Source organism: Oryzias latipes, chromosome 12 (assembly GCF_053564925.1).
Source record: "Oryzias latipes strain Hd-rR chromosome 12, Olatipes_Hd-rR_3.1".
NCBI classification, from domain to species: Eukaryota; Metazoa; Chordata; class Actinopteri; order Beloniformes; family Adrianichthyidae; genus Oryzias; species Oryzias latipes.
The window spans coordinates 23,179,073-23,205,653 of NC_136248.1; the positions used below are offsets into that span (position 1 = coordinate 23,179,073).

A 26,581-nucleotide genomic window follows, 5' to 3' on the forward strand; every position below is an offset into this window, starting at 1 on the left:
AGAAATTGCCTTGATTGCACATATTTTTAAGTCTCAAGAGTAAAATTCTTTTGTTTGCACGTGTTTTTGAGCTTCAGGTTCCTTTTCTGTTTCAAATTCACAATAATTTCTGGAGCACACGAAATGTTTTAAGCTTTATACTCAAAACAGTGAGTGTTGCTGCGCCTGAAATAATGGCACAAAAATACCTCCATACACAAGGGGACAAACCAGTGTCCTTCTTGTGCCTGTCCAAAGCCTGGTAGATGCATAGGCTGGTGTCAGGAAGAGCATTGAACATCAAACGTATAAGTCACATCAAATAGACCACAGAAGATCGATGTGTGGTTTTGTAAGCATTTTAGGGGCTCGGAGGGATGTGACACCCCAAACTCTCAGCAAACCAAAAACTTGCCCCCCTGATATTTTACCTACACCCATAGTGGGGCTGGCTAAATCCAGGCCTACACAAAGTTAAATAGTTTCTTTCAGTTTTTAAAACAAAACTAACTTTACGACCAAATTAATTATTTTCAGTTTTATATTTAAAAAAAGGTGGAAATGTCACAATTTCGATATATATCACACTTAAACATCTGTATATATGATAAATATTAGGGCTGCACGGTGGGGCAGTGGTTAGTGCTCCTGCCTCACAGCAAGAAGGCTCCCAGTTCAAGTCCCAGCAGGGAGACCTGAAACAGAACATCAATGGGGGACCTTTCCATGTGGAGTTTGGATGTTCTCCCTGTGCATGTGTGGGTTCTCTCCAGGGTCCCTGGCTTCCTCCCACTGTCCAACACATGCTTCATAGAATAATTGGCAACTCTAAATTGACCGTGAGTGTGATTGGGTGTGTGCTTTAGACCCTGCAGCAGACTGGTGACCTGTTTGGGGTGTCCCCCATAAGTGTGCTCTGGCAGCCAAAGGGAACAAACAGAAGAAGATGAATGAATGGTTATTTGAAAAAAAAAATGACTTTAGGTCCAAGAAACGATTTATAAATAGTCTGGCATTTTCTGTTAAAGATCTGGGGGGAAAAAAAAAAGGAAACATAGAAGAACATATCGGAAAAATCAAATGCAATCTAAATTAAATTTTTGAAATAAAAAAGGTATTTTCCCCTAAACAAAAGCATTGTCTATCATGTTTGTAACTTTTCCTTTTTACCTTTTTTTTTTTTTTTTTTTTTTTTTTTTTTTAAATGTTTGTAACTTTTTTTTTTTTTTTTTTGGAATTAAAACCTTTTATTCTTCTAACGTATTATGTGGAACAGTAAAATTCCAAAGACACCTGGTATACAGGGACAGTTTTGAACTAGAACCTCCTTGTCCTTGATGAGACAAAAGGTTGTTTTTTATAACTCTGTGTCCAAGGTACTCCTCTGTTTCCCTGCATCTCCAGAGACTCTCATCCAACAAGAGGCACAATGTGACTAATGAATGATCAAAATAGAATTTGAGTTGGAGCAATACCTCTGTGACATGACATGAAATTGAATAAAAATTCATCTTGCCCTCCTATTTACACCAGATAAGAAAATAACTCATCCGCCGCCTAAATCCCTGTCTGTGGCAGCTTGATCCGTGGGCGTGGCTAGATGAAAGGTTGGGCTCGTTGGTCCCGCCCCCTCGGGGATGATCAGGGCGCGAGGTGTTTTGCTGCGGTTTCCTCGTTGACGGGACGACTGAGCTACCTGAGGCGCATCGGAGAGTGAGCGCTTCTCACGCGGCCGTTTCTGCGGGGAAAGCAGAGTTGGAGGCGCAGATCAGGAGGAGAAGAAGAAGAAGAAAAAACACCTGTCAGCTGCTGGTAAGTCGCTTACCCATTTAACCCCATTGACACTTTCCCACAACTTTATGCAGGAGCTCATGGACGATCTGAAGTTGACAGGTCGGGGTTGGCAGTTCCTGCTTTTTATTGTTATTATTATTATTATTGCTTGTTATTATTGAAGGTATTAACAGGGATAGGTGTTTGAGCTTTAATTCCACACGGCTGATCATCTTAATACAAGATGACAGTGTTCACTGTCTACAGGTGACTCCTGGGACGCCTTCACCCCCCCCCCCCCCCCTCCTTCCGGCACTGGAGCCTTTTTTAAAGCTTTGCGTGCAGTAATGATCAGTTCATTCAGTCCTAAGCATGGAAGCTTTCACGGAAACAACTTAATGCTGCTTTTTTTTAGTTGAAATTTGAGGGATTTTTTTTGTTTTTGTTTTTATTTGTACCAGCTTCTTTTCAAAATAAGCGCTTCATGATTTCTAAGTAAAAGACCAGTGGTGTGAAAGTGGCCCTCATGACAAAGACAGGATTTTGTTGACAAAATAGGGCTTCATAGTGGTCAGTGTTTGTGTGCTGCTGTGACATGATTATAATTTATTAAGCAACAGATAATGAGCATCCTCCTCTCTTCATCATCATCATCTAAATGTATTTTAAAGACTCTACTCAGTAACTTTCCTACATGTGTTAATCAGCTGATCAGGTAAATGAATATTCATTCCTCCCTCACAATCTTTCCCCTTGATAAGCTGAGCTGCGGCCATCGTACGCCCACATTCAGAAAAGTACATGCCTAAAGCCAGAGTTGGATCCCACCTGCACGTCTACATCCCTCCCTCCTGTTCAATCACACATACACATTTTTTATACACATGTTCACTTTATTCTTTTTTTTTTCTTCTGAGCTAATCGGTCATTAGAGAAGGCATTTACAGAAATATTTTAATCTCTAACATGTGAAATGTAGCCGGTAAAGTGGGCCAAAAATCAAGCTGTCAGTCTTATCTTTCTAACCTATTTTTTAACTTCACAGAGGCTAAAGGAAAAGTGGGATCATTGTTGCCGGACATATAAGTGTGTCTGCTGTCTTTGAAGTATGCTTAATTAAATTTAACAAAACAAATGGAGGCACATTCCTTTAGGGTGATGAATAGGACAAATGTTAGAAGTTTGGTGGTAATACATTTAACCTATTTCAGCTTTGCAGCGATGACAAAACCTGTTGTTATTCCTGCTTGATCATTAATCTTTAACATTTATATTTAGAGAGTGACTGTTTAATTGACTGTTGTCAATTAAAAGTGCCTTAAGAATCAGGGTTTTGTTTATCTATTTTATTGCATCTTTCTTTACGCTTGAACATACTCCACTGTGTCATGCTATACACATACTCTGTCACACGCTATTCCTGAATAGCTGTAAAAGGGGAAAAAAATAGTTCCGAGAAAGGTGTTGGTGCTGCTGTTCAAACCAGTTTTTTAACTATACCAGGAAGTACCAGGTCTGTTCCAGTCAGAGCAGGATTTCAGGACAAGATGATTATATGAAAAATGTTATTTTTGGTATCTCCCATTTCCCACCAAAAATGCCAGCCAAAACTTAAATTTATGAAAAGTTGTCTTAGTTACTTCTTTACTATTGTTAGGAAACTGTTGCAAAAATAAGTTTCACGTCAGTTATGGAAAACCAGTTAGACCACATGATCCGTTTCCCCATCGTGGGCTTTTAAATGTAAGGAAAGGGAGTTGCTTTTTTTTTTTTTTGCTGTACATTTAAACCAAGAACGTTACAGAATGTGAGCAGTCCCATTAGCTTTTTTTTTTTTTTTTTTTGAAGAAAATGCATTTAACCTAAGTTAATATTAAACCAAAATACAAGAAAAGCGCCGTAAATCATTGAGACTGAATAATGTGCTTTTGTGTTTGTTTTCTTTACCCTTCTAAAGAACAGAGGTTCTGGGAATCAGCACTGTTGTAACTGAACTGTGTCGGTCAGCACAACCTGAGAATGCTGTGACTGCGCATGAGAAAGGTGCTATCTATGCTCATCATCCTGGCAAAGGTGGCTAAAGTGCAAGGCTAGACCCATGCCAGACAATGCCTGGCAGCTCACACTTGTCCCCAAATTGTCATCTGACACACCCTCTTCTCACCTTTTTGAAATGGAGAAGAGCAGAGGAGCACAAATCATAAAAGATTCAGTAATTGTCTGAATTCGGCTCTTGAGGATGTTGATGCCTCCGCTTGTAATGCCTTGAAGTTTTTCACACTTGCAGCAAAACTATCAAGAGTTTTCATTCATTTCTGTTTGTTTTCTCCAAAAGAACAGTGATTGTTCATGTCTGTTTTAATTCAAGATTTTACTTTAAATATGGTTTACAGAGAAGGAGTAGCAATTTTGACGGATGAAATCCCAACTCATCAGTTGCTCATTGATACTAATCAGCCAGTTGCATGATGGGAGCTCTGTCAGCTTTTGACATGGTTGAAGTTTGTTAAATGCAGGAATGGGAGCAGGGTTGACAGATTTAAAAAAAAAGTGATTTATTAAGTAAAAAAGTAGTTGGTAAAACGTGACAGATGGCCAAACAAAGACTTTACAGGTATGACAAGTATCTTGATGAGGAAACTGAGATTGTGGCGGTTTAAAAAAACAGCAAAGCAAAGTGAACCGAGTGACACAAGTAAACTCAGAGGTCAGGGAAGGAAAAGGAATGAAAAATTAAAGCCACGAGTGGCATTGTTTAGCCCGCAGGTGGTACTCACCCCCGCCCTTGCCGCCCTCCTTGACCCGCCCTCATTGGCTGAGCGGCCGCGGCACGCTCCTCCCCATCTGCCCCTGCCATTCTGGTCAGAGCAGCATGTGACAAAAACAACACTTTTTTTTTTTTAATGGCGGCTTTTCTGTTGGTCTTATCTCCATAGCAACTCTTATCTTTTTTGGTTACCTGGGTGAGATGAACAGGTCATTTTTAGATGAAACAGAAAAGGAAATTTTTGGATTTCCTTGGTAACAGGTTTTTTTTTTGTTAACCACGCCCACAGTCCTAATATGTTCACATCAGATGTTATATCGTTTTGATCAGCTTGAGCCAGGGATGCATGTATACAATTCTGACAATACTCCGCTAAAAACTGTGCAAGCCACAGGAAAACACCTCATTTGCGAGCTTGCTATGCTAATGTCGTTCAAGTAGCTTCTAAATGATGCTCGAGGAGTTGGGAGGCGATGGATCGAAACACCTTGGAGGAGTTGTAGGTGGTATTAAAGGGGATTTTTTTTAATTCAAGATGGCAGTCTCTTCCTAAGGTAAAAGGTCAACGAAACTTTGGTTGTGGTTGTAGACTTAAGCTGGATGTGACTTTACGTGAAGGTCGCTCGAACAAAAGTTTTCTTTTCCTATATATTGCGAAAATGTGAAGATCGCCAAATTTCACGCTTTGCCACAAAATGGGCGCGAACCTGTTGGTCCTGTGGCCATCCTGTAGGAATTTCAAAATAATTGACCTTTAGATGTGGTCTCCAACATGTGTGTTTTCTTTTTTAGTTTTTTTTTAGGGAATTCTGAAATATCTTTCTTGGACTCCATAAGAGATTTTGGCCCCATTCAGTTTTTGGATGGTTTCGCCTCTCGTGATGTCATTGAGTTTTAGTTGAGGTCCTTCCCTCTGTCATAAAATCATTTTCAGCAGTTGTGTGTAAATTTTGGTAAATTATCGAGCGTGTGTCGGGGGTCAAATTTTCATTCAAAGAGGCAGTAAGAAACAAGAATTAACGGCATGGTCCTTGCAGTCTAGGACTTCTAGTGTTTGCCATATTACTAGTAATGTAGTAATACTGAACCTTCATTTGAGTTTAAATGGCTGAATAAATACTAATTATCAACCAGAACAAAGAGAAATAAACACTTCCTAATAATAGTGTTTAGTGAGCCATTGTGGTCTCTTGCTTCTCATCTGCACAAGACTTGGCATGTAAAGCCATTGTAGGTTTTTCTTTTAACTATCATTCTACATAAAAGTCTTCACAAGCTACGAGACCACCTCATGGGGCTCAAATAACTATATGAAGATCCATGTTAGTTTAGTCTTCTTCAGCGTTTGAACTTCAACAAAAGTTAATTATGTCCACACAATATCTGCCATGTAGATGAATTACATGTTTGCTTTAAAGACAGGTTAAACAGGTGTACCTAAAAAAGTGGAAGGAGAGTAGTGCTGACTTTCCGTGTATTCATTTTCAACTCAATCTGGATTGAAAGGCACCATTTTTACCCAAACTCATTAAAGTGTCAATACGAAGATGTTTTGATCTTTTGAAAAGCATTCCCAACTGTCTTTTTTTGTTTTCTGTTTTTAATTAAAAAAAACTGTCGTTTTGTAGGACGTCGTGCCTGCAGAGAGGCAGTCATTCTTTAGAAATTTACCTCTGAGCGAAACAGGGAGCTTGTACCCTGCCGATTGTACGTTTTAAATGAAACCTGCAAGCTTTTTCAAACAAAACGTTCTCATCTGCTTCTGATTCACAACGATTTGAATTAACGAAATACTCAGAAATGTAGTTTTGAACTCAGTTTTCTTAATATATGTCCTCCATCATGAGAAAATGCCACAAGAACTTGTTCAAAATACCAAAAACGCTTTTATCCCAGTGGGTCTTTACATGCTATAAACGTTGAACTCAAATTTGCTGCAGCCTTAGAAATCCAGTTAATAGGATGGGCAAAGGTTTATAGCAAACAGATTTACTATTGTAACAAAGTGACTAAGACATAAAAGTAGCAGTAAAACTTTCATTAAAATAAATAAAAGGCTTCCTTCTGTTTGAGCTTAGAGATGTAAATGTAAAATCATTCTGTTGGCATAAAAGGGAGGTTAGTTGGAGTTTATCCCCTTGAGAAAGAGGAGGGTCACACCCTGATGAAGGCTACCAGACAACAGCCATGTACACTCACACTTAGACGCTATAGAATGAGCAGTGATTATGGACTTTTGCAAAGGAAGAGCTTTGCTCTGATGCTGATAGCGAGCACTTTTTAAGCTTAGCAGCTTACTCCGTTTGGGCTACTGGTTACGTAAAAAGGCTATATGCAGCAGAAGGCTAATCCAGCGCTTTGATCTTAATGCCAATTACCAGATTATAATGACGTTATTGAAATGAAGGTGCCTTGAGTTTGTAACACTTGTCTCCTAAAGTTGATGTGGAACAACCTCAGAACTAAGTGGCTGCGTAACATTCAAAGAAGTAGGACATCTCAGGTATTTCCATCCCAATCAAAGTTGGTTGATTCACCGCCGTCGTATGACAGCACAGGCCCAGGCAGCACTGATCAGTCTTGCAGCTGAATGTAGAATTCACCCAGAGGCGGAGGTGGTGTTGTGAAATACAGTCAGTAAAATACCAGGCAGAAGCTCAACATGTGAGGTTTGGTACGTGACTCTTTTGTGTGTTTGCATTTGTTATTTCACAGTGTGTGGGGTTGCATTCCACAAGAGGAAGACTTTAAATCAGATTATTCTCGAACCATAAAAATACTGTAACGGGCAGGTCAGGTGAGTAAAGGTTTTACAGTGATTCCAATCAAGATAAGCATGCAGTGATGTATTTCGGTGAGACCAATCCTATGGAAGACATAACTGATAAAGTCGCATTTGTGGGTGATAAAGATCAAGCCCTTTTTTTAACATATGTGCAGAACATAATTGGTATATAAAGAAGTTTTTTATGGTCAGTCAAATAAAACATTTAGTGTAACTCACAATTTCAATTCTACATAAATCTTTTGGATAGGATCATTTATTGCAACACGCAAAGTCCTTCAAATTCCTTGTTTGTTTTTTATTATTATTTTTTTTTATTTTCAATCAAACAATCTATTTTTCTAAGGTTTTCACGTAACAGTTTTTGCGTGAATATTTTACTTTTTTCTGCTCAAACCTCAGGTATTAGTGCGAATTTAAACCACAGACCTTCAAGTTACACAGCCCAACAGGATCTGCTCATGTTTTGCTTATGAAAGAAACGAATGTAGCTCAGTGGAAAAAAACATTCATGTCTGAGATGTAAAAGATTTAAAAAAAGAAACAGTTTCAGTCAAAGACTCTGCTGTGACTGAACATATAGTAATTAACCATCATGAAATATTAAAAAACAATTTCTAAATATGTTTTTTTTCAACATATAAGGAAGAAATCAGTTGCAAATATTGTTTTTTTTGTTGTTTGCTTTGTAAACGTTGTGGTTTTTACCATGCAAAATATGAAACACATGAGTTGGAGCCTTTGCCACGGTGGCCCTGAAGTGCAAATCCCACCAACAAATCACTCAATTTAAAAACACAAGAAAGATCTCGGTGACAATTAAAAAAAGCAAAACTAATAATTAATTTAAAAATAGCATTACAGATTATAAATCAAAAACAGAAACCAAAACACAAAAAAATGAAACGTTTTGGAAAACACAAGTATTCCCAGAAATCAAAATAAAATGTTGATGTTAGGAAACAAAATAAAAAAACTGGAAGGGGTAGTTACTATGGGACGTCATTGATTGGATAAATAATAATAATAATGGATTGGATTTAAGTGTTTACAATGTATCCATTATTCATTTACTCCTCATTCATGCTTGGTGATAGTAAGCTACTGATGTATCCACAGCTGCCCTGGGACAGACCAGTTTCACCTACGGCCCCTCTGACCACCACCGGGACATTCATACGCATTCACACACCAGTGGAGCCGCACTATAGGCAGGGAGGGTGAGGTGTATTGCCCAAGGACACACCCACGGTTGACTGGGGGGAGCGGGGATCAAACCAACGATCCTTGAATCATTGGCCGACCTGCTCAACCGCCTGAGCCGCATGTCCCATAATACCTACCTTTTCTGGTTTCTTATTGGGTTTCATATTGTAACTTCTGACTTAGATTACTGGAAATCACTTTTATTTCCAGAAACATTTTTATTTCAATTCAATTTTGGGGATTTTATTTTCTTTCTGAAACGTTATGTTTTTTTATGATTTGTTTTTCTTTTTAAATTAATCTTTAATGTCATTTTGCTTTAAGATGTTGTGATTGCACTCCAGAGCCACCATACTTTTACCCTTGACACCTAAATTCAGGCGTCAAAGGGTTAGGAAAGGTCCTGCCGTTTTTTCCGTAAATAAAATATGTACCAGTATATGTTTATTTTTTGTTACAAAGAATTGAAGAAAAGCACGTTTGTATGATGTTATGTTACTGCAAATTAATTTTCAGTTTTCTTATGTATAAACAGCTGCAAAAACCTTTGATCTCTAATTTGTAATAAAATGGATTGAAAAGTGACAGCAGGTAAACACATAAACAGGCAGTAATAAGTCATGGGCCAGAAATTTGCATGCTGCTAAACTGGATTTGTCTGGCCCTCACTTTTCTCTGAACAAACATCATCCGTCTTGTGTTGTAATCTATTAAAATATCTCCCCTGTCTCCCTTTTCCTCCTTCCCACCTGCCTCAACTGACAGCTTCTAAATGAGAACTCATGCAGAGTGCTCTTCCAGCTGTACATGTCTGGGCAAATGCAGATGTCTAAGTCGTGTGGAGGGGGAATCTAGGCGGTCACAAGCCACCCTCCTTCTTTGTGTGTGGTGTTATGGACTCGGGTTATGCAACCAGTTTTGCTGCATGTGCCAGCTGGTAGTGGTAGTCAGATACTGAGAGGATGTTTTTTTAATCCTCAGGAAACTGTGTTTGTTTGTCTTTATTTAGATTTTTTTAAAGTCTCTTAGGAGTTTTTGCTCGCTGTGGTTTATTTTGAGGGACAAATGCTCTAAAATACCACAAAAGCTCCTTAAAGATATTCCAACTGGTTTTATGTACTAAAAATGATCAGTGGGTGATCTTTTTTTATTACTAGCAGGGAATCTTTCCAACTCACATTTTTGTGGCTCTTTAACACACCAGTAATGTTGCCTTTTGTTCTAAGGTAGAGCCCATTTCAACATAATGTGATGTTTTACTGTCAGAAACAGGGCGTGCTTTAATAAGAAAACATACCAGTAAAAAAGAGAGGTTTTTTAATTGTCACACAAGCATGTTGTTACTCAGTAAAAGCTGCAAACCAAACACTGCAGGTCAAGTCATTTTTCAAGGGCACTGATCAAACTGTTCTCCCATCCTTACGCCTTGTTTGTTTTCTTCTCTCCTTACAGGCGGAGCTTGAGGTGCTATGATGAAGAATGACGGGGGAGTTCGTCTCTTCTGGTTGCTGCTTTTGTTTTTGTTGTACACAAGGGGAAAAAGTGAGTGTGTTATACTCTTAAAATGACATTTTATGATTAAAATTGAGGAGATAAATCAATCGTTTTTTCGATTAAACTTTAAATACCTTTAAAATTTCTAACGTTTTTCTCGGTTTGCTCAATGATTTGGTATGTTTAACCTTAATAAATATTTCTTTAAAATACATTTTTTATTGCATGCTTAAAGTAAACCTTGGTTGGCTGCGTCCATAAAAATCCTCACGGAAAATCGCATAAATGTACACATTTTAGTATTTAATTTTTTTTACTTTTTTTTTTTTTTTTTTACATTTAAATGGTTATTTGATATCTAAACTATCTTTTAAATTATTACACATATTCACATAAAAAATCAACTTCAAACTGGTTCACAAGTTACCAAAAAAAATCCCCCAAAATTTGTTTTAATGGTAAAGCCACACAACCTGCCCTTTTGGAGCACAATGACAGATTAATATTACAACAGTCAAACACAGAAAATAAAGCAAATGCACAGTTTTAGGAAAGTGCATTGGAAATATGATCATACTATGGATCATACTGCTATTTGCATCAATTTTACTCAAGGGGGACATTTATCACTTTTAGAATGAACAACAACATATTTCGCTTTCCTACTCAGAATTATTATGTTCATTTTTGATTGTTTTGGTATTAAAAATGCTGAATATAATTTATAGAAAGTAAATACTTAATTTAAAAATAGTTTACATTTATTTTACTGTCGATTTTTACAGTTTTATATTACACCACAAATAATAATGTTTGGCTAACAGCGGAATTTATTTTTTTAAAGAAATAAACTTTGAAAACATTTTTTCAAATAAATAAACGTTATTTTAGTGTATAATAAGCATTGATTTACTTCTTGTGTGTTTTTGAAGGCTATAGCGTGCCAGGAAAGCCAACATTAACCAGATGTCGTTCTCCTGAAAAAGAGACCTTCACCTGTTGGTGGGAGCCAGGTTCTGATGGAGGTCTGCCCACCACCTACAAACTCTTCTATCGCAAAGAAGGGTGAGTAGTCCCAGCGTTGAGCGCTGAAGTGTTTGCATTCGTCTGTTCCCTGCTCAGGGAGGAACCTGTTGGGCCCGTTTGAGTGGATTGTTTCACTGTCGCTTTGTTTGGTTGGTTTGCCGTTGCAAAAACAAACTCAGCAACCTAGTTAGAAAGGTGGAACTTGATCATTATTTAAACAAAACAAAAATTAAGACAGTTCGGTGGCCTTGATAAGGCATTGTCTTTTAATGAGATCTTGCAATCTAAAGATCCGCCAAAGCGAATCGTAGGCTGTAAGTAATTTTGAAAAATATACTGCCTGAGGTTCATGTCTGAGGATCTCTGCAGTGCCACGCAAAGCACCTTCTGAGCCAAATTCTTGTTACTATAACCCTCCAAGTGGCAAAATGATCAATAAATTACATTATTATTCTGTTTACAGGCTAAATAAGAATGATTTTAGAGAACGTTTTTAAAATACAGAGTAGATTTTAATTATATTTTATGTATTTATTTATGTTATTATTTATATTTTAGATATTATTTAATTATATTTTCTTGAATTAAATGCCATACTTTACCCCTTTTTGTAAAGTAAATATAATGGTCCTTTAAAAAAAATTGCATCTCAGCAGGTTTCCATTGGTTTTCCAAGAACCTTTGCAGTTTCTCTTTTCTCAGAACCTCAGGCTGTGTTGCATCCACAGATCTACTGAAAGCAGCCCACATATTTTGAATGTTTTTTGGTGAGAATAGACATGAATGACTTGACCAAATATTTTGCCTTCTGCTGGTGTGGTGGTCCAGGTGTTTATGTGTCATCTTTCAATTTGTTGAGCGACAAATAGGGCTGTGACATAGAGGTAAGATCGGGCCTAAAAAATCCAGCCCGTACCGACCCAGGCCCGCGGGCATTAAAGCCCAACCCAGCCCGAGCCCGACCAATTAACTTGATTTGCAGGCCCAAGCTCGAAGCAAACCCGAAATTTCAATTTATCCCATAGTATTTTTGGCGGCAAAAGATGCAAGATTTCTTAAGGTTAAAATAATCTACATATTTTTATGATCATGATAAATGCATTTGCACAACGAAATAGCGCTGGAACACAGAATTAGAGGCAAGTCAAAGAGAGTGAAAGACAGATCTTGATGCGCACTCGTTTAATTACGCGTAGAAATACTGCAGCCCAGGGTCTGCGCTTCCTGTTTAGTAGTAGTTATATAGCAATTACCTTACAGCGCCTTCTCTGTTTTAACCAAATTATTTATTTATAACAAGTATTCCTTAGTTTAGTATCCACACATCGTTTGAGTATACATTTTTATAAACATACCGTATATTTATTAAAAAAGTCAGCGAAAGAGAAGCCCGGCCCGACCCGACCCGAACGTAATGATTGTCATTTTAGTCCCCTGACCCGACCCGAATTTCGGGCCGGGTCGGGTTCTGACTCGGGCTCGGGCCTAAGATCGTACCTCTAATGTGACGAAAACCCCATCACCGCGGTGATGAGGTCTTCACTGCACTTTTTTTTTTTTAAAGTTCTGCATATGGTGCGTGATTGGAACTATAATAAACACATTAAACACATTCATCTTTGCTGACAATTTACTTTTTCTGCTAGTCCTGTGTTCAGACTTCAAGGGTTTCTGGGGGGAACCTTTTATTACTGTTCTCCTTCACTTCCTGCGCGCTTTCACTCCCTGTTGCGCTGCACGCGGCCCCTCTTCTTACACACACGCGCGGTTTCAGCAGCACATACACATTTTTATTCTACAACAGAAGTTTCCGTTTCGCGAGGAAATATGACAGATTTACTGCACTCTAATTATTAATTTCCGTTATATTCATCCATGTACAAGCTGCGTTCTTGAGTGCGCAACGCGGCTGGCCGCCGGTGCTTCATCACAGGGGTGTTTAAAAATCCCACACCGTCACAGCTGTACTCTAGGGCGGTTTAATAAAGAATCAGTCACTGTTATTCTGGGGGAAACCTTTTATTAACTGTTCTCCTTCACTCCGTAACACCAAACGGGAACGCGCACTGTTAGAGTGCCATGAATATCTCCACATGTTTTGTTTGGGAATTATTTAGTGCAACGCAAAGTTACGTGTCTGTATAAATAAAGGCGGAGCCTCCTGCCCCGTGTTCTTTATGGGTGTCAGGCTTCATGGCTACCGGAAAGGTGACAAAGCCCCTCCCAGTCCACGAAAACAAGCGGATTCTTGCATTGTGACATAGAAAAGTGAGAACAGCCCCTTCCAGGAAGTGTCTGCACTGCCAGCTCCGCCCCCAGACTAACACAAACACTACTTTGTCCATGGCGGTGATTAGCTCTGTGGTGATCATGATTTTCCTTTTGTATGCACAATATCCACATCCATCTTTGAAGAAGTTTGAATGTTTTTTGTTTTCGTGGGCGAAATGCAGACCCGCTGCAGGGACCAACTCTAGGTTTGCGTCATGAAATGGGCAGCACCCACAAGGATCAGAAGGCTATTGAGTCGTACTACTTCCAGGTTGGAAAAGAACTCTGAAAGATAACTATTATTTAATTAAAAAAAAATGTGTTCTTTTGTGTGCCAATATTGTCATATCCATAAGAATAGCTTAAGAATAGCAAGGTATAAGCCCTTTAATATTTAGATTGAAACTCAAATAGAAAATATATATTTTTGGTCTAAAAGCTTAAATTTAAAACCATAAGAAATTCGAAAACTGGTGGATTTATAAATAGAAATATACATTCACTACATAACAACCATACAGCCACACATAAAAACGGTCAAAATTTAAAACAAGACTTTTATGAACAGAACAGATAGCAGCTTCTTCATTTCTATAGTCAGGTTGTTAGAGTTTCCCGCTGAGAGTTGGTAATCTGACCTCAGGTCGTGTTCTTGCATAAATTCAACTTCCAAGAACAAAGGGTAAGCAACAAATTAAGTCACACTCAGCCAGAATTGACGAGCAATGTAGCTGGCAGCAAACTGTATTGTGGGGAGTCCTTGGTTTTACAGTCTGTATTTTCTACATGCTGTACCCAATTTATGATTAAAGCTGAAGTCAATTTGTACTTTAGATTTGTCTTCTATTATATCTTAATTACAGTTTGTGACTGTGAAACACAACTAACCGGTTTGCATGTGTATGAAACACGTAGGATTTAGTTACATGAAACCAAGATGATGGCATCTAAACATATGGAGAATTCATAAAGATGAGTGTCTGCATTCTAAAGATTACAGCAGTGACAACAAAGGGATAAAGGTTAGTGTGACCATGAACGTTGATAAGCAAAGAATAACATGAAAAACCCATTTTGACATCAGTGTTTAAGTACATAAACTAAACGTTTGGATAGATATCTTTTAGAGATGATAGTAGCTTTCCATTAAGTAACAGTTCATTATTAAGCCAAAAGCTTCTGACATGTTTGCAGGAAAAGGTTAAAAGAGCAGCTTCCACATGGATTTCACATCTCTTTGAGGCGTCTGTACGCAGAAAACGGCCGGAAAGTTGCAGCTTCAATCGCCGATTTGCTTGCCATTTGTCGAAGTGTCCTTGGGCAAGACATTGAACCTCCCCCCTTGCATGGCAACTATCAGTGTTAATGTGTGGGTGAAAGGGACATGTGACTGTAAAGCGCTTTAGGCTTTAATAAAGACGAAAAAGGGTAATACATTGCTTTAGGACTAAACCCAAAGCGAGCTAAAAAAAAAAAAAGGCAGTTGTAGTTAAAGTGAAATCCCCTCAACTTAAAAGACTAAGTCCAAATGACTTTTTAAAAATGTTTTCTGCTGTAGAAATATCCAGGAAGAGAAATGTTCCTGAATAGCACTTGCTAAGTTGAGCACATTTTCTTCTTAGGAGAGCCCACACACAAAACAGGTTCTGCATGTTTGTTGCAAACCAAGCAGCTTACCCACTGAACCTTATGAATTTTGAGACACTTCTCAGCAAGCGTCAACTCTATCAACTGATTTTATAAACTTTATATAACTGTATACAAACACTATAGAACACCATTCATTAGGAAAAAAATAGTCTACTCCTCAAATCAATACAAAAAAAACTATGATATGTTTATCATAGTTTTTTTCCTATTTATTAAAAAAACTGCTTTTTCAATTATTTGTATAGAGTAATTTAGGTCTAACTTTGCACTTTTGTCGTTTGTCTGATGTGTGTTTAATGTCAAATCTTAAAATTCCCACTTTGATCATCTTTTGCTCCATTGTAAAAGTGTTCCCAGTGGTATTTTAAATATTTGATTATGTCGGTTTAGCCACAATCAAAAAAGCTGCGTCACTTTTTAGGACATAGTTCCTTAAGAGCGGGCAGTAGTTCATTAGAAACCAGAGAAACCCCACCCCTCCTTCCCCTTTCCGTTGCTGGGTGCTCTCGGTTCACACCTTCACACCTCCGAAGCAGGGGTTTTCCAGGGTTTAGTGTCAGTAAAGCAGAGTTTCATATGTAAAATAAGGAGCTCAGAGACACATTTGGCAGCCTTTATTTTCCTTTTTATTCACAAACCCTGAAGTTCATTTGTCTGATTACGTCATGAACCTGTCATCCGAACACCAATGCGGAAGTAAACAGTGTTACAGACGCCCCCTCCTCAATAAAAGTCCTCATTTCCGTTGTGCTGCGGTTTATGCTGTTACTGCGGTTATGTCATTGTGTTGCGGGTTATTTTGTTGTGCTTCGGATAATGCCGTTACGTTGTTTCTTCTGTTTGTAGTAATGAAGAACACTAAATTAATAAGAACACTAAGTTAAGAACAAAGCAAGAACACTAAATTAATTTTTAGAAATCTGATAATGACAGAAGACTTGATTTTCATTGAGTCATTTTCCTAAGGATTTATCTCAAATGTTAGCACATAGGAAGAAAATTTAATTAACGTCTGCACCAAGGACCTCTGAGTTTTGACATTTCAAAAAATTCAATTTGTTTTTTTTCAGGTTAACATTTTATGAGGCATATTTATTGTAAATCGATGAAAGAAAAAAATGCATTATATATACATTCAAGGATTTAAGGGGTTTTTATTGCCATTATCAGTGAACAAACTAGGCACAGACTAGGAATTTGCTGCGGTGCCAATGTGCCACTTATAACACAGTAATAAAAATGAATAACGGTAAGCAAAATAAAAAATAACACAATGGTCAGAACAATAAATAGAAATAAATAGTGCTAACAGTGCAAACAGAGGATGACATTTAACAGGAAACATTTTTCCTCTTACTCCGTGCTGTCAAATGCAGTTACTCCAAGGTTTCACATATTGTCTTGGAACAAAAGAGACAAACACAATACGCTTTAAAACTTCGAGCACAAGCTGTTAATCAGTATATGTTTATAGGTAAGTTAAAATTAAACCACCTTTTTATGACTTTACAGCTTCAACCTTTCTATCTGCTTGTTAAAAAACAGCAAGTTGGGCGAAAAACAGTGAAGCAAGTTGGGCGAAAAACAGTGATTGCAGACGGTTAACGATAGACGGACAGAGATGACAAAATCCTTGAACTATAGTGACAATTCAATAGAGCTTCTCACATAAGATAAACAATTGTGCGCCCTGCAAAGATAAACAAGCTAGAACAGAATGAAACAAACGCTCAAGGTTCATGTGCAAATAATACAATTCTGTTTAGGGACGAATTAAGGTATAAAGCAACAGAAACCACTAGGAAAATTCAGTCTGGACGAGGTTAAAAAAGTGACTAAGTAACCTAACAAGCTTGTTTGGGGAGGAAGCAGGTGCTCACACACCCCTCGAAGACTTCACATAGGGGGGCCCAGAATGGAACTAATCATGAGTTGACTGTGATGTATCAGCAGCCACCACGACCCCGTTCAGACACGACACAAACAAAGCTCTAATTTGATGTTCCTTCATGGGTTGTGTAGGAGCAGCACGAACGACCAAATTAATCTGCATGTCAGCAAATCAAAGGTTGTTATTAAGGAGGCAACTTTTATCTAATCTTATTAGTGTATAGGAGGTCAGTCAGGGCGTTGTGTTCTCGCTCTATCTAGGTTTTGTATGTGTTTTCTGTTCTCTGTTTACACGGGACTGTCGCTACTCGATACTAGCGCATATATCAACAGCTGGAAGGGGCTTGCTGAGAAATGTCAATGTGGTGCAAATGTCGCAAATCTTTGCTCCAGGCTTTTTTTTCACAACTCTATTCTTATATGTTTGAAAGACTTTGTGTCATATAATTCCATCCGGACACAAACGTTAATTAAATAAGTTCTCCTCCATGATCAATTTTCAAAATGTTGGCGGTCCCTGATTGTCTCTAATTGGTCAGAGTTCGACTGGTTTAACTCTTAACGCGCACCGTTCACTGGATGTAGGTTTTGTGTGCAAAGCACAAAAATGGTCTTGAAGGGCCTATACCATGCAAAATCTATTCTTTTTAGCTTTTATGTGTATTACAGTGTTCAGTTCTCATGAAAAGAAACCTCAAAGCGGTACTTGATCCCTCCCCGCATCTCTGAGTATTCCTCTAAAAACCTGCGCTCTGAGCACCAGCCCCTCCCAGTCCACAAAAACGAGCGGGTTCTCACATTGGCACATAGACCAATGAGAACAGCCCCTTCCAGGAAGAGTCTGCACTGCCAGCACCAACCCCAGGCTAACACAAACACCCACTTTCTGTGATCGGCAGGGATTGGCAAAAACGCTTTCCTTTCATATACACAATATGCACATCCATCTTTGCAAAGGTTAGGTTGTTGTTAGTTTTCGTGAGCGCAACACAGACACACTGCTGAGGCCGACTGGGTTGACACACACAGAGCAAACGCCGGTGCCTCAGAGATCGAGTCGTCTTACTTACAGGTTGCAAAACAGCTTAGGAAAATAAAAAATATTTAATTAAAAAAAGTGTTCTTTTTGTCCCAAGGGGAAAATATTATTATATACATGACTATAAAAAGCTTAAGAATAGGCCCTTTAAAACCGTTTATAGTGTCATGTTAATGCAGGAGTTTTGAATGCGGAAGCCTGAAACGCGCCTTTACGAGCGTTGACATAGACTTTTCATTGGAAGTGGTCATTTCAACACACGTTGAACGTAGCATAAGACTTGTGCGGGTCCTGAACCAAAAACAAATCGGCATATTTGGTTTTAACTAAATTTATTTGGCAATTATACCTTAAATAACGAAACATGATTCAAAGTGTGCAATACAGCTACTAAAGATGTGATTATTTTTATATTTTTGGTGACATGGTTTTAAGCGAATAATGAACTTTATTATTTTGAATAAATATTATAAATATCTCAAATAAACATATATATGTTTCTCTCACTAAAGATCCAGTGTGTTGGCTTAAATTGGTTTTTTGTTGTTTGCTATTCTCAGTTTGAGTTTTAGTTTTATAAGATTGAAACTTCTTCTAAATCTATTCCTCTGACTCAAGTTTGGACTACAGAAAAGCCCTCCAGATTCTGCCAAAGCAACAATATTTTCTTTGATCTCAACAAACACGTATCAACTCTTTTCAGTGTACTGGGATTTAAACCAGCATTGGTTGCTATGTGCTGCCAACCTTCACGTCAGCAAAGCTATTTTCAGTGTCATCTTGACAACATGATATCCTGAAGTCAAGGAAACATCAATACACAAGCTGGAGCTATTAAGAAGAGTGATTAGGAGTATGAAACACAGGAGTGAACCTGTGAAAACAATAAATGTATAGTTGTCCCTTTATGAATGTTATTACCTCTGGATATTTTCCCATCTCTGTTGGTTTTTCTACAAATCATTTTGACATTCCTTTCCTACACCCACAGAGAGTTTCCGAAATTGAAACTCTTCCAGTGTTTCTAAAAACCCAGTGCTAATATTTTTCTTAATTTTTTTTTAACTTTGCAACACAAGTTATTGTTTGGCAAATCACCATAGAAATTATATATTTTTATGGGAGTAGAAAAAATGTTAAGTACTGTAATTCTTTTTATTTATTTATCAAACTCAACAACTACATGAACCACTTTTTTCAACAACATGGCTATAAGAAGTAGCAGAAGAAAACAAATCCTTAGTCTTCTCGTTTGATAATTTCTCTTGAAAAATCAGAATTTCAATTTTAAAAGGTTTTTAGACACAACTGGAATGGGGACAAAATATTTCTTATGTGGTCTAAGGTTGCTTTAGTTGTAACCATTGTTCCTAAACTATGGTGGCCCTAAAGTGCAAATCACACCAACAAATTACTCGACACAAAATCAAATTAAAGATCGCAATGAAAATTGAAAAAGATTCCAAAAAAATGTAACAAAATAAAAATGATATGTTTTGGAAAACAAAAGTAATTTCCAGAAATCAAGATGAAATGTTAAAAATTGAAAAGTACTATACCCTATGGAACATCACTGATTGGATGATGACATTTGTCCATCATTTCAACTGAAAGTTATTTAACATAAAGCGATTCTGGACATGCTCAGTACAAATCATAAAACTTTGAAGATGGATGAATGTGCTTAGCGACAGAATCCAGTGTTCAAACAGTCATAATTACATACTATTTTCTGTTTGTCATTTTGCAGCTCCGAAAAAGAATATCAATGCACAGACTATCACACAGGTGGGAAGAATTCCTGCTTCTTCAATAAGAACGACACGTCCATCTGGGTTAACTACAACATCACCGTTGTTGCCACCAACGCTTTGGGCCAGGCTTTGTCAGACCCACTCAACATCGATGTCTATTATATTGGTGAGAGAATTGTACCTGGGGCTGTTGTGATGATGTAGCAGAATGATGATGATAAAGAAATATTTCTTGCAGTTAGTAAAAATGATTCAACATAAATCTAAGAGTATCTAAAAGGATTTTGGATTCTCTTTTGCTTATTTTTACTTAAAACATTTGTTTCCACCTTTTGAAAACTTTTATAAAATGGGGAATTTTTAAAGAAAATGTATTTTAATTAAGTGCATTTTTTTCCTAGTTGAGCCCAATCCTCCTGAGAACTTAAAGGTGACCATCCAGAACGACAAAGGATGGCCGTTTCTTCGAGCGTCATGGGACCCGCCGACAAAAGCTGACACCCGCTCGGGTTGGATCACGCTCATCTATGAGCTGCGCATAAAACTGGAGGAAGAGGATGAATGGGAGGTGTGTAAATCTGTAGGTCGGCCCTGCTGGTTAGGGCATTTGCCTCTCAAATGTGGAACTTTGCATGTAGTAGGGGAAGCTCTCAGAGAAGTCTGCCTATTTTGAAAGTTGACTCAACTGTGTCATTTTGTTTCCAGATTCACCATGTGGGCCAGCAGAAGGTGTTTAATATTTTTGGCTTGCAGTCAGAGGGCACATACGTTATTCAGATTCGCTGTAAGCCTGATCATGGCTTTTGGAGTGAATGGAGCGAGGATGTCCAAGTCGTTGTTCCTAACTGTGAGTCCTTCAATAATCTGTTTTTCTGAGATGAAAGGAAATGAACAAATAGACAAACATTGAAGTTGTTTTACTGTCATTTTGGTAAAGACTCGATGATCCTATTCCTATATCTGCTTACGTGCATGAGAGGGGGAAAATGTATTTGAGTTAGCCAGTTATTCTTAAAGACCCAATCCAATGAAATGTGTGTTGTTTTTTTTTTGAAACATTTTCTTTAAGCTTTTTTCATGATGGGGGACATATTAAATCATTTAAGCTTGACACTGCATTTTTGAGTATTTCTCTTAGACAACTTAGATACCAGCACTAATCTTGTCTACATTTGTATGTTTTTAGATTTTCCTAACAAAAGGTCCACCTGGGTGCTAGTTATGGTCTTTTCCGGCATGGTCTTTCTCATCTTGAGCTGGCTGTTACACATCAACAGTCGCAAGTAAGAATAAAAATAATTTGTTTTTTACCTTTGCACGTTTACAGGGCACCTGCATTCCAGCAGGACTGATTCTCATCAACATGTAAAGCAAGGACATTTATCTATCTCCCATAAAACATATGAAAGTGAGGAAAAAAATGAAGAAGACATTTATGTTTTTTTATTTCATGTATGCTAAATTAAGGTAATTAACTGATCCAACCAACATCTGAAAAATTAGACACAAAACATCTGAAAAATTAGACACTCTTTTTAATTCACCCCGTGACCGTCATAACAAATAAAATGTTGTGGCAGTATCACAAAGATTTTTAAATGTTTTTTCTTTTTCTCAAAAGTGTCCAAACATGCTTAAAGACAATATTAATATTTCACTCTAAACTGCGAAGTTAGATCGTTAAACTTTTGTCCTGCTATCAAAACTACATTTAACATTTCAATGGACCCACCATATAATGTCTGACACACTGAAACCCTGCTTGAATATTGTAATATTACTATACTTTTTATGTATCCAAATAGTCTGATTTGTCAAATATATTTTTACACAGTGCTAATTAGCTACTCTCTGATGTTGGTAAAAATAAATCTTCACTGGATACCACAGTTTGCAGAAATTAGGCTTCCCGTTGAAATTGGAGAAATTAATAATAGGAGAACCTAATGATGTGAAGAGGGATGTAATACGGATGTTGATTGAGTCCTAACCCAATTTGGACCAATCAAAGTGTTCCTGTGATGCAGGCAGCTCTGCATGATTTGCAGAAGAAGGCCAAGGTATAAAAAAAATTAAGCCGCACAACTTAACAATCCTAATGGTTCACAAGCTGAAAACTGAAACTGACTAAACTAAACATATTAACGAGTCCAACAAGTTTTTGCAGTTTGGTTTAAAAAAACATGACTTCCTGTCTTCTGAAAGCGTTTTGATTGTAATGTAGCTGTGCATTTCAGAATTGCTTTACAATAATGCAAGGACTGTCTGTCAGCTGATGCTAAACCTTGATATTTTCTTTTTCTTGTGAAGTTTGAAGCACTGCATTCTTCCACCGGTCCCTGGTCCAAAAATTAAAGGATTTGATCAAAAGCTTCACAAGGTAAAGTACAAATACTGAATAGGGAAAGTGTGTAACATTGTTTCTATTGTTAAATACAATTTGCGTCATTGTATCTACCTAACTGTGGAAATGTCTTTGTTGTGTAGAGTGGAAAGTCAGTGGATGCCTTCAAGTCACTTGACGTGCCTGATTTTCCCCACCACACATTCTCAAAGTCCGAGGATTTGCTTGTGGAGTACATAGAAGTGTACGTTCCTGAGGAGCAGGAGCTGATGCTGGAAAAGAGCAATAATCTACACAATGGCTGCCTGAAATCTGAGAACTCAGTGTCTGACTGTGATTCTGGCCGAGGCAGCTGTGATAGTCACACCCTGCTTCTGGATAAGAGTGGACAACAAACCGATACCCAGGAGAGTCAGACGGATGAGCAAAGGCACGGGGAAGCTCTGCAGGGTGAAAATCTGGCCTACACTCACCAAGACATGGTTAGCCCTGATATGTCAGCTGGAAGGGTTAAGACGTGGCCCTCTGTCTTTTCTCCACTGCCTCAGAACAGATCGACAGAGGATCAAACCAGCTCACTTGAGATAGCCAAGCAGCACTGTCTTTCAGACAGCTTGCTTCCCTCCGACTTCTTAACCCCCTACCATTCCCCACCTGGACACTGCACCAGAGAGCATCTTGGATCAAACTACTGGGAGTTTGATTTTGGCAACAAGCGACCTCATTTAACACAACCCCAAACAGAGGTCTGTCACCAGATCCAGGCTCACAGCGAAATCAACATCAACACCGGTGTAAAAGCAGAACCTGCAGCTCAGAAGTTCCCCACTCCCCGATCCAATGAGTATGTTGAAGTGCAGAGGATCAATGAGGAGGATAGCGTCGTTCTCCGTCCAGTCGCATCAAACTATGACAAACTCTTTGAAATGCAGCAAGGAGAGGATTACAGCAGGGTGAAGGGGGTGGACAGTGACAGTGTGCTCCTCCTGCTTCAGAAAGAGGCAATGGAAGAAGAGATGAACATGTGCTCCTGTGAGCAGTTGACTGACACAACAGACGCCCACTATACAACATTTGCCACGAGTCCAGAGAAACCAACGGCCTGCACACATCCTACACCACAACCTCTGGAGGAAAGGGTAGTTAATGGATATGTTGACACTGCCACTATGTTCACCATGCCTCCTTACTAGTTGTAGAAAAAGCACACGTGACAACAACAAAAAAAGGAAGTCCCAGAGGTATTGTGACCTTGGGACTGAAACAAAAACATTGAGGCTGTCGTTAAGCCTGTTCCAGCTTGTCGATGCCTTTACTCACCATTGAAATATAATGGTAGGTTATTGCCTATTAAACTGTCGTTTCTACACTTGGCTTTATTGTACAGTGTACACAAGTGCAGGGGATTTCCTTATGCCATGTTCACCTCATGCATGTGCAGCACATTCAAGAGCATGCTGAACGCGGGGTCCTTGAACGTTTTTAGCACATGGTGTTCATACTACCTACTCTTGGAAGAGGCTTGGTGTGAAACATCAAAGCGGTGCAAATTCTTGCTACAGGCTTTTCCTTTCACAGCTCTATTCCGAAAAATACTTGGTGTCACATTATTCTGGCCGGGCACAAACAGCAATTATTCATTTCTCCTTAATGATCAATTTTCAAACGGTTGGCACTTGGGTGAATTTAAAAGGACACTACCCATACATCACTACCAAATCCGAGTCCCTGATTGGTCAAAGTTCAACTAGTTTAACTTTCAATACGCGTTCAGTGGACGTGCATTTTATGCGTAGAGACTAAAAGTGACCAAAAAACCGTGCGTAGCGACACGTGAACATGAGAGTTTTAAACGTGGAAGCCTAAAAGACACATATATGCACGTTTCTATACACCTTTCATGGAAGTAGTCGCTCGCTTGAATGCGCGTTGCCAAGGACGGTGTGAACGTAGCATTCGACAGCACAAAAGTTTGAAAGAAAACCACTGTAAAGTAGTCTCAAGTATTTACTAGTTTTTGAGTCACACACTTCACTATCAGGTGAGGCTTTTTGTACAAAGCAGAACAAAAGGTATTTTAAATTTTGTACATAACCTGGCTGTAATCATTTTTGTAAAATTAAGAGAAAGGGGTTGCACAAGAACCAGAGGGGAAAACGAGTAAAGCAAGAAATTCTCATGGAGACATTTATTTAGAATAGTAGCAGATTGAAGTTAATTAAATCAACTAGGATGACTTTATTCATCCCCTATGGGGAATGTCATCTATAGTATAAATTAAAGAAAAAAATCTATTAAACTATCAACCAATAAAAAAATAATAAAAAACTTGTGGAAAATATAGAAAAAGAGAAGAGAGATTAATATGTCTATTGACATGCCTTGCTGATAATATGATGCAGTGTTTGCACATAACTGTTAATGTCTTATAGTAACATCTTTAGAGGCATCGTACAGCCAACAGTAGAGACACTAACCCAGGTATGCATATCTAACACAGTTATGTCACTCCTGTGTAGTCTGAACAGGTTCAAATGTCTGGATAACTTTCCTCCAGGCCTGTCTTAATAAAAAAATACACATGATCACATTCATCATATTCCAGCTGTGCTCTTATCACTACTTCAGTTTAGCTGCTAATTCTTACATTTTTTATGACAAAACACTAAATAGGTGTTTGGGTTCAGTCCTGTAGGACATTTTCAACACCCTTTATGCAATTGTTTGGAAATAGTTTGGATTTTTTTTGACTGTTTTCTTTAGCGTCCCCCACATGTAATCAGCAAATATGTTGAAATATTACCATACGCATGATGATTTCCATCAAAGAATGCTGCAGAAATCCTCAAGGATTTACTGGACAACAACATGTTCCGTGTTGCTGCCTTAATATTGGAAGCAGTGCATGCAAGGATAGGTGGAGGTTATTCTGCTTTTTTAAAAATTCCTAATTTTATCTGAGTGCAAATGAGCATGGTGTACTCAAAAGACAAGGAGGATAGAAGGCACAGTTTGTTTATACTTCTATGCTTTCAATTCTTGGAAGGGAGCCATAGTAGAAAAAATGTTGAGCTTTTTCAGAATCTATTTTTCAGAACTTTATTGACACTTTCACACCCATATGTATGGAACAATGTGCATTTGACTACAAAAAAGAAAATAGTTAATATTTGTTTTCCTGTGGTACTGATTTGTTTTTTAACTATACTGTAATTTCTTTCAACTTCAGTTATTCAAGATAAAATCTTAATGTTGCATGCTACGTATTTTGTGCTGTGTATGTGTATGAATGGCAAACAATGCCTGAGCCGCTGACCAATGAAAGAATTGAATCGGTTAGTTCAAAAGGGGCCCAAGTCCAAGAGGTTTGTTTATCCAGAAATGATTTGAATTGCATAGCTTAAAGGGAGGCTACCCCAAATGATTAATACTTTACCCAGATTTAGCACCAGTTCATAGCTTACAAATGTTACAATATGAAGCACCTCATTTTTATAATTTCAGAGGACTAGCAAACTAAAATCTCTGGACTTGGGCCCTTCTTGAATTAAACGGGGGCGCTGCCATATTGGATAACTAGTGCTGCCATCTATGGGATAAAGCAAAACCCATGCAAGAGAGGACCAAGTCCAGGAATTTTGCACTTAATGCATTTTAAATGTCAAGCATAGTCAATCCATTACAACGGACTTGGGAATTTGCACATAATCAGATAGCTTTTCCCTTGAAGACCATAGAACATATAATAACTCTATTTTGAAAAATTGTGGACTTGGGCCCTTTTGAACTAACCGATTCAATTGTGTTGCTTTGCATTTAAAAGTTTGTTTTTTTTAGTGCTAATATACATTTAAAACCACTGTGATCTTTTTTTCACAAAAACATTTATACCTACAGGTTTTAAAAAAACACAAAGCTGTTATATTAACCTTTATAGAGCATTGAACTGTTTCTATGCATTTGCCAGTAGTCTTTTGACAAACATGATAACTAAGTTCATAAAGAAAAATGAGGTATGTGAGTGCCTAGATTTACATTAAAACATACTAATAATATATTAAAAGCTTCAAAATTGCAGGGTCAGAATAACTGTAGATTTGAACGTTTAACATGGCCCTACTGAAACATAATAATCTTTCTTCCATTCATCAAATAAATATGTGTGATATTGTGTCATACTTGGATGTCTATAGAACATTATCTTGTTTTCTCTGCATGCACCTGTACATGTTGCGACACGTTTTGTAAATTGGTAACACACCTGGTTCTTTAGAAAAGCATGCTGTAAGCATCATGTGTATAATAAAAGAACATTGTAACCACCATGGCTGCTGTTTATTTTTGTTTTATTTTTTTCAAACATTTTTCAATTTTCTGTTTTAAACTATTTACAGTTTAGAGGAAAATTTTTCTAATTAGCTGCAATTTTCATGACACAGTCAACTGTAGAAGCCCCTGTTTCACAAAATTGAAGGAATTACAAATGAAAAAAGTGACATGTAAAATGTATATTATATTATAATATATTATATTACATTGTTTTGTAATGTATTTCCTCCAACAAATTAAGAGAGTAAAACAGCTTAAAAAATGTTTTTAACAG

General features: G+C 37.8%; 1 protein-coding gene across 1 annotated transcript; it reads left to right on the forward strand.

Annotated features, from left to right (window-relative positions):
• The first annotated feature begins 1,612 nt into the window (after positions 1–1,612).
• prlra (prolactin receptor a) lies at positions 1,613–26,301 on the forward strand. Its single transcript, XM_011481668.4, has 9 exons — positions 1,613–1,791; positions 9,963–10,052; positions 10,937–11,069; positions 19,631–19,800; positions 20,036–20,202; positions 20,340–20,481; positions 20,821–20,917; positions 21,945–22,014; positions 22,122–26,301. The coding sequence occupies exons 2-9, from the start codon at positions 9,980–9,982 to the stop codon at positions 23,169–23,171; spliced, it is 1,902 nt and encodes a 633-aa protein (XP_011479970.1). The 5' UTR covers positions 1,613–1,791; positions 9,963–9,979; the 3' UTR covers positions 23,172–26,301.
• The last annotated feature ends 280 nt before the right edge of the window (positions 26,302–26,581 follow it).

Coding starts and splice junctions, on each gene's coding strand:
- prlra (XM_011481668.4), top strand. CDS start 9,980: ATGATGAAGAATGACGGGGGAGTTCGTCTCTTCTGGTTGCTGCTTTTG. Junction 10,053..10,936: donor GTTGTACACAAGGGGAAAAA/GTGAGTGTGTTA, acceptor GTGTTTTTGAAG/GCTATAGCGTGCCAGGAAAG. Junction 22,015..22,121: donor TTGATCAAAAGCTTCACAAG/GTAAAGTACAAA, acceptor TTTGTTGTGTAG/AGTGGAAAGTCAGTGGATGC.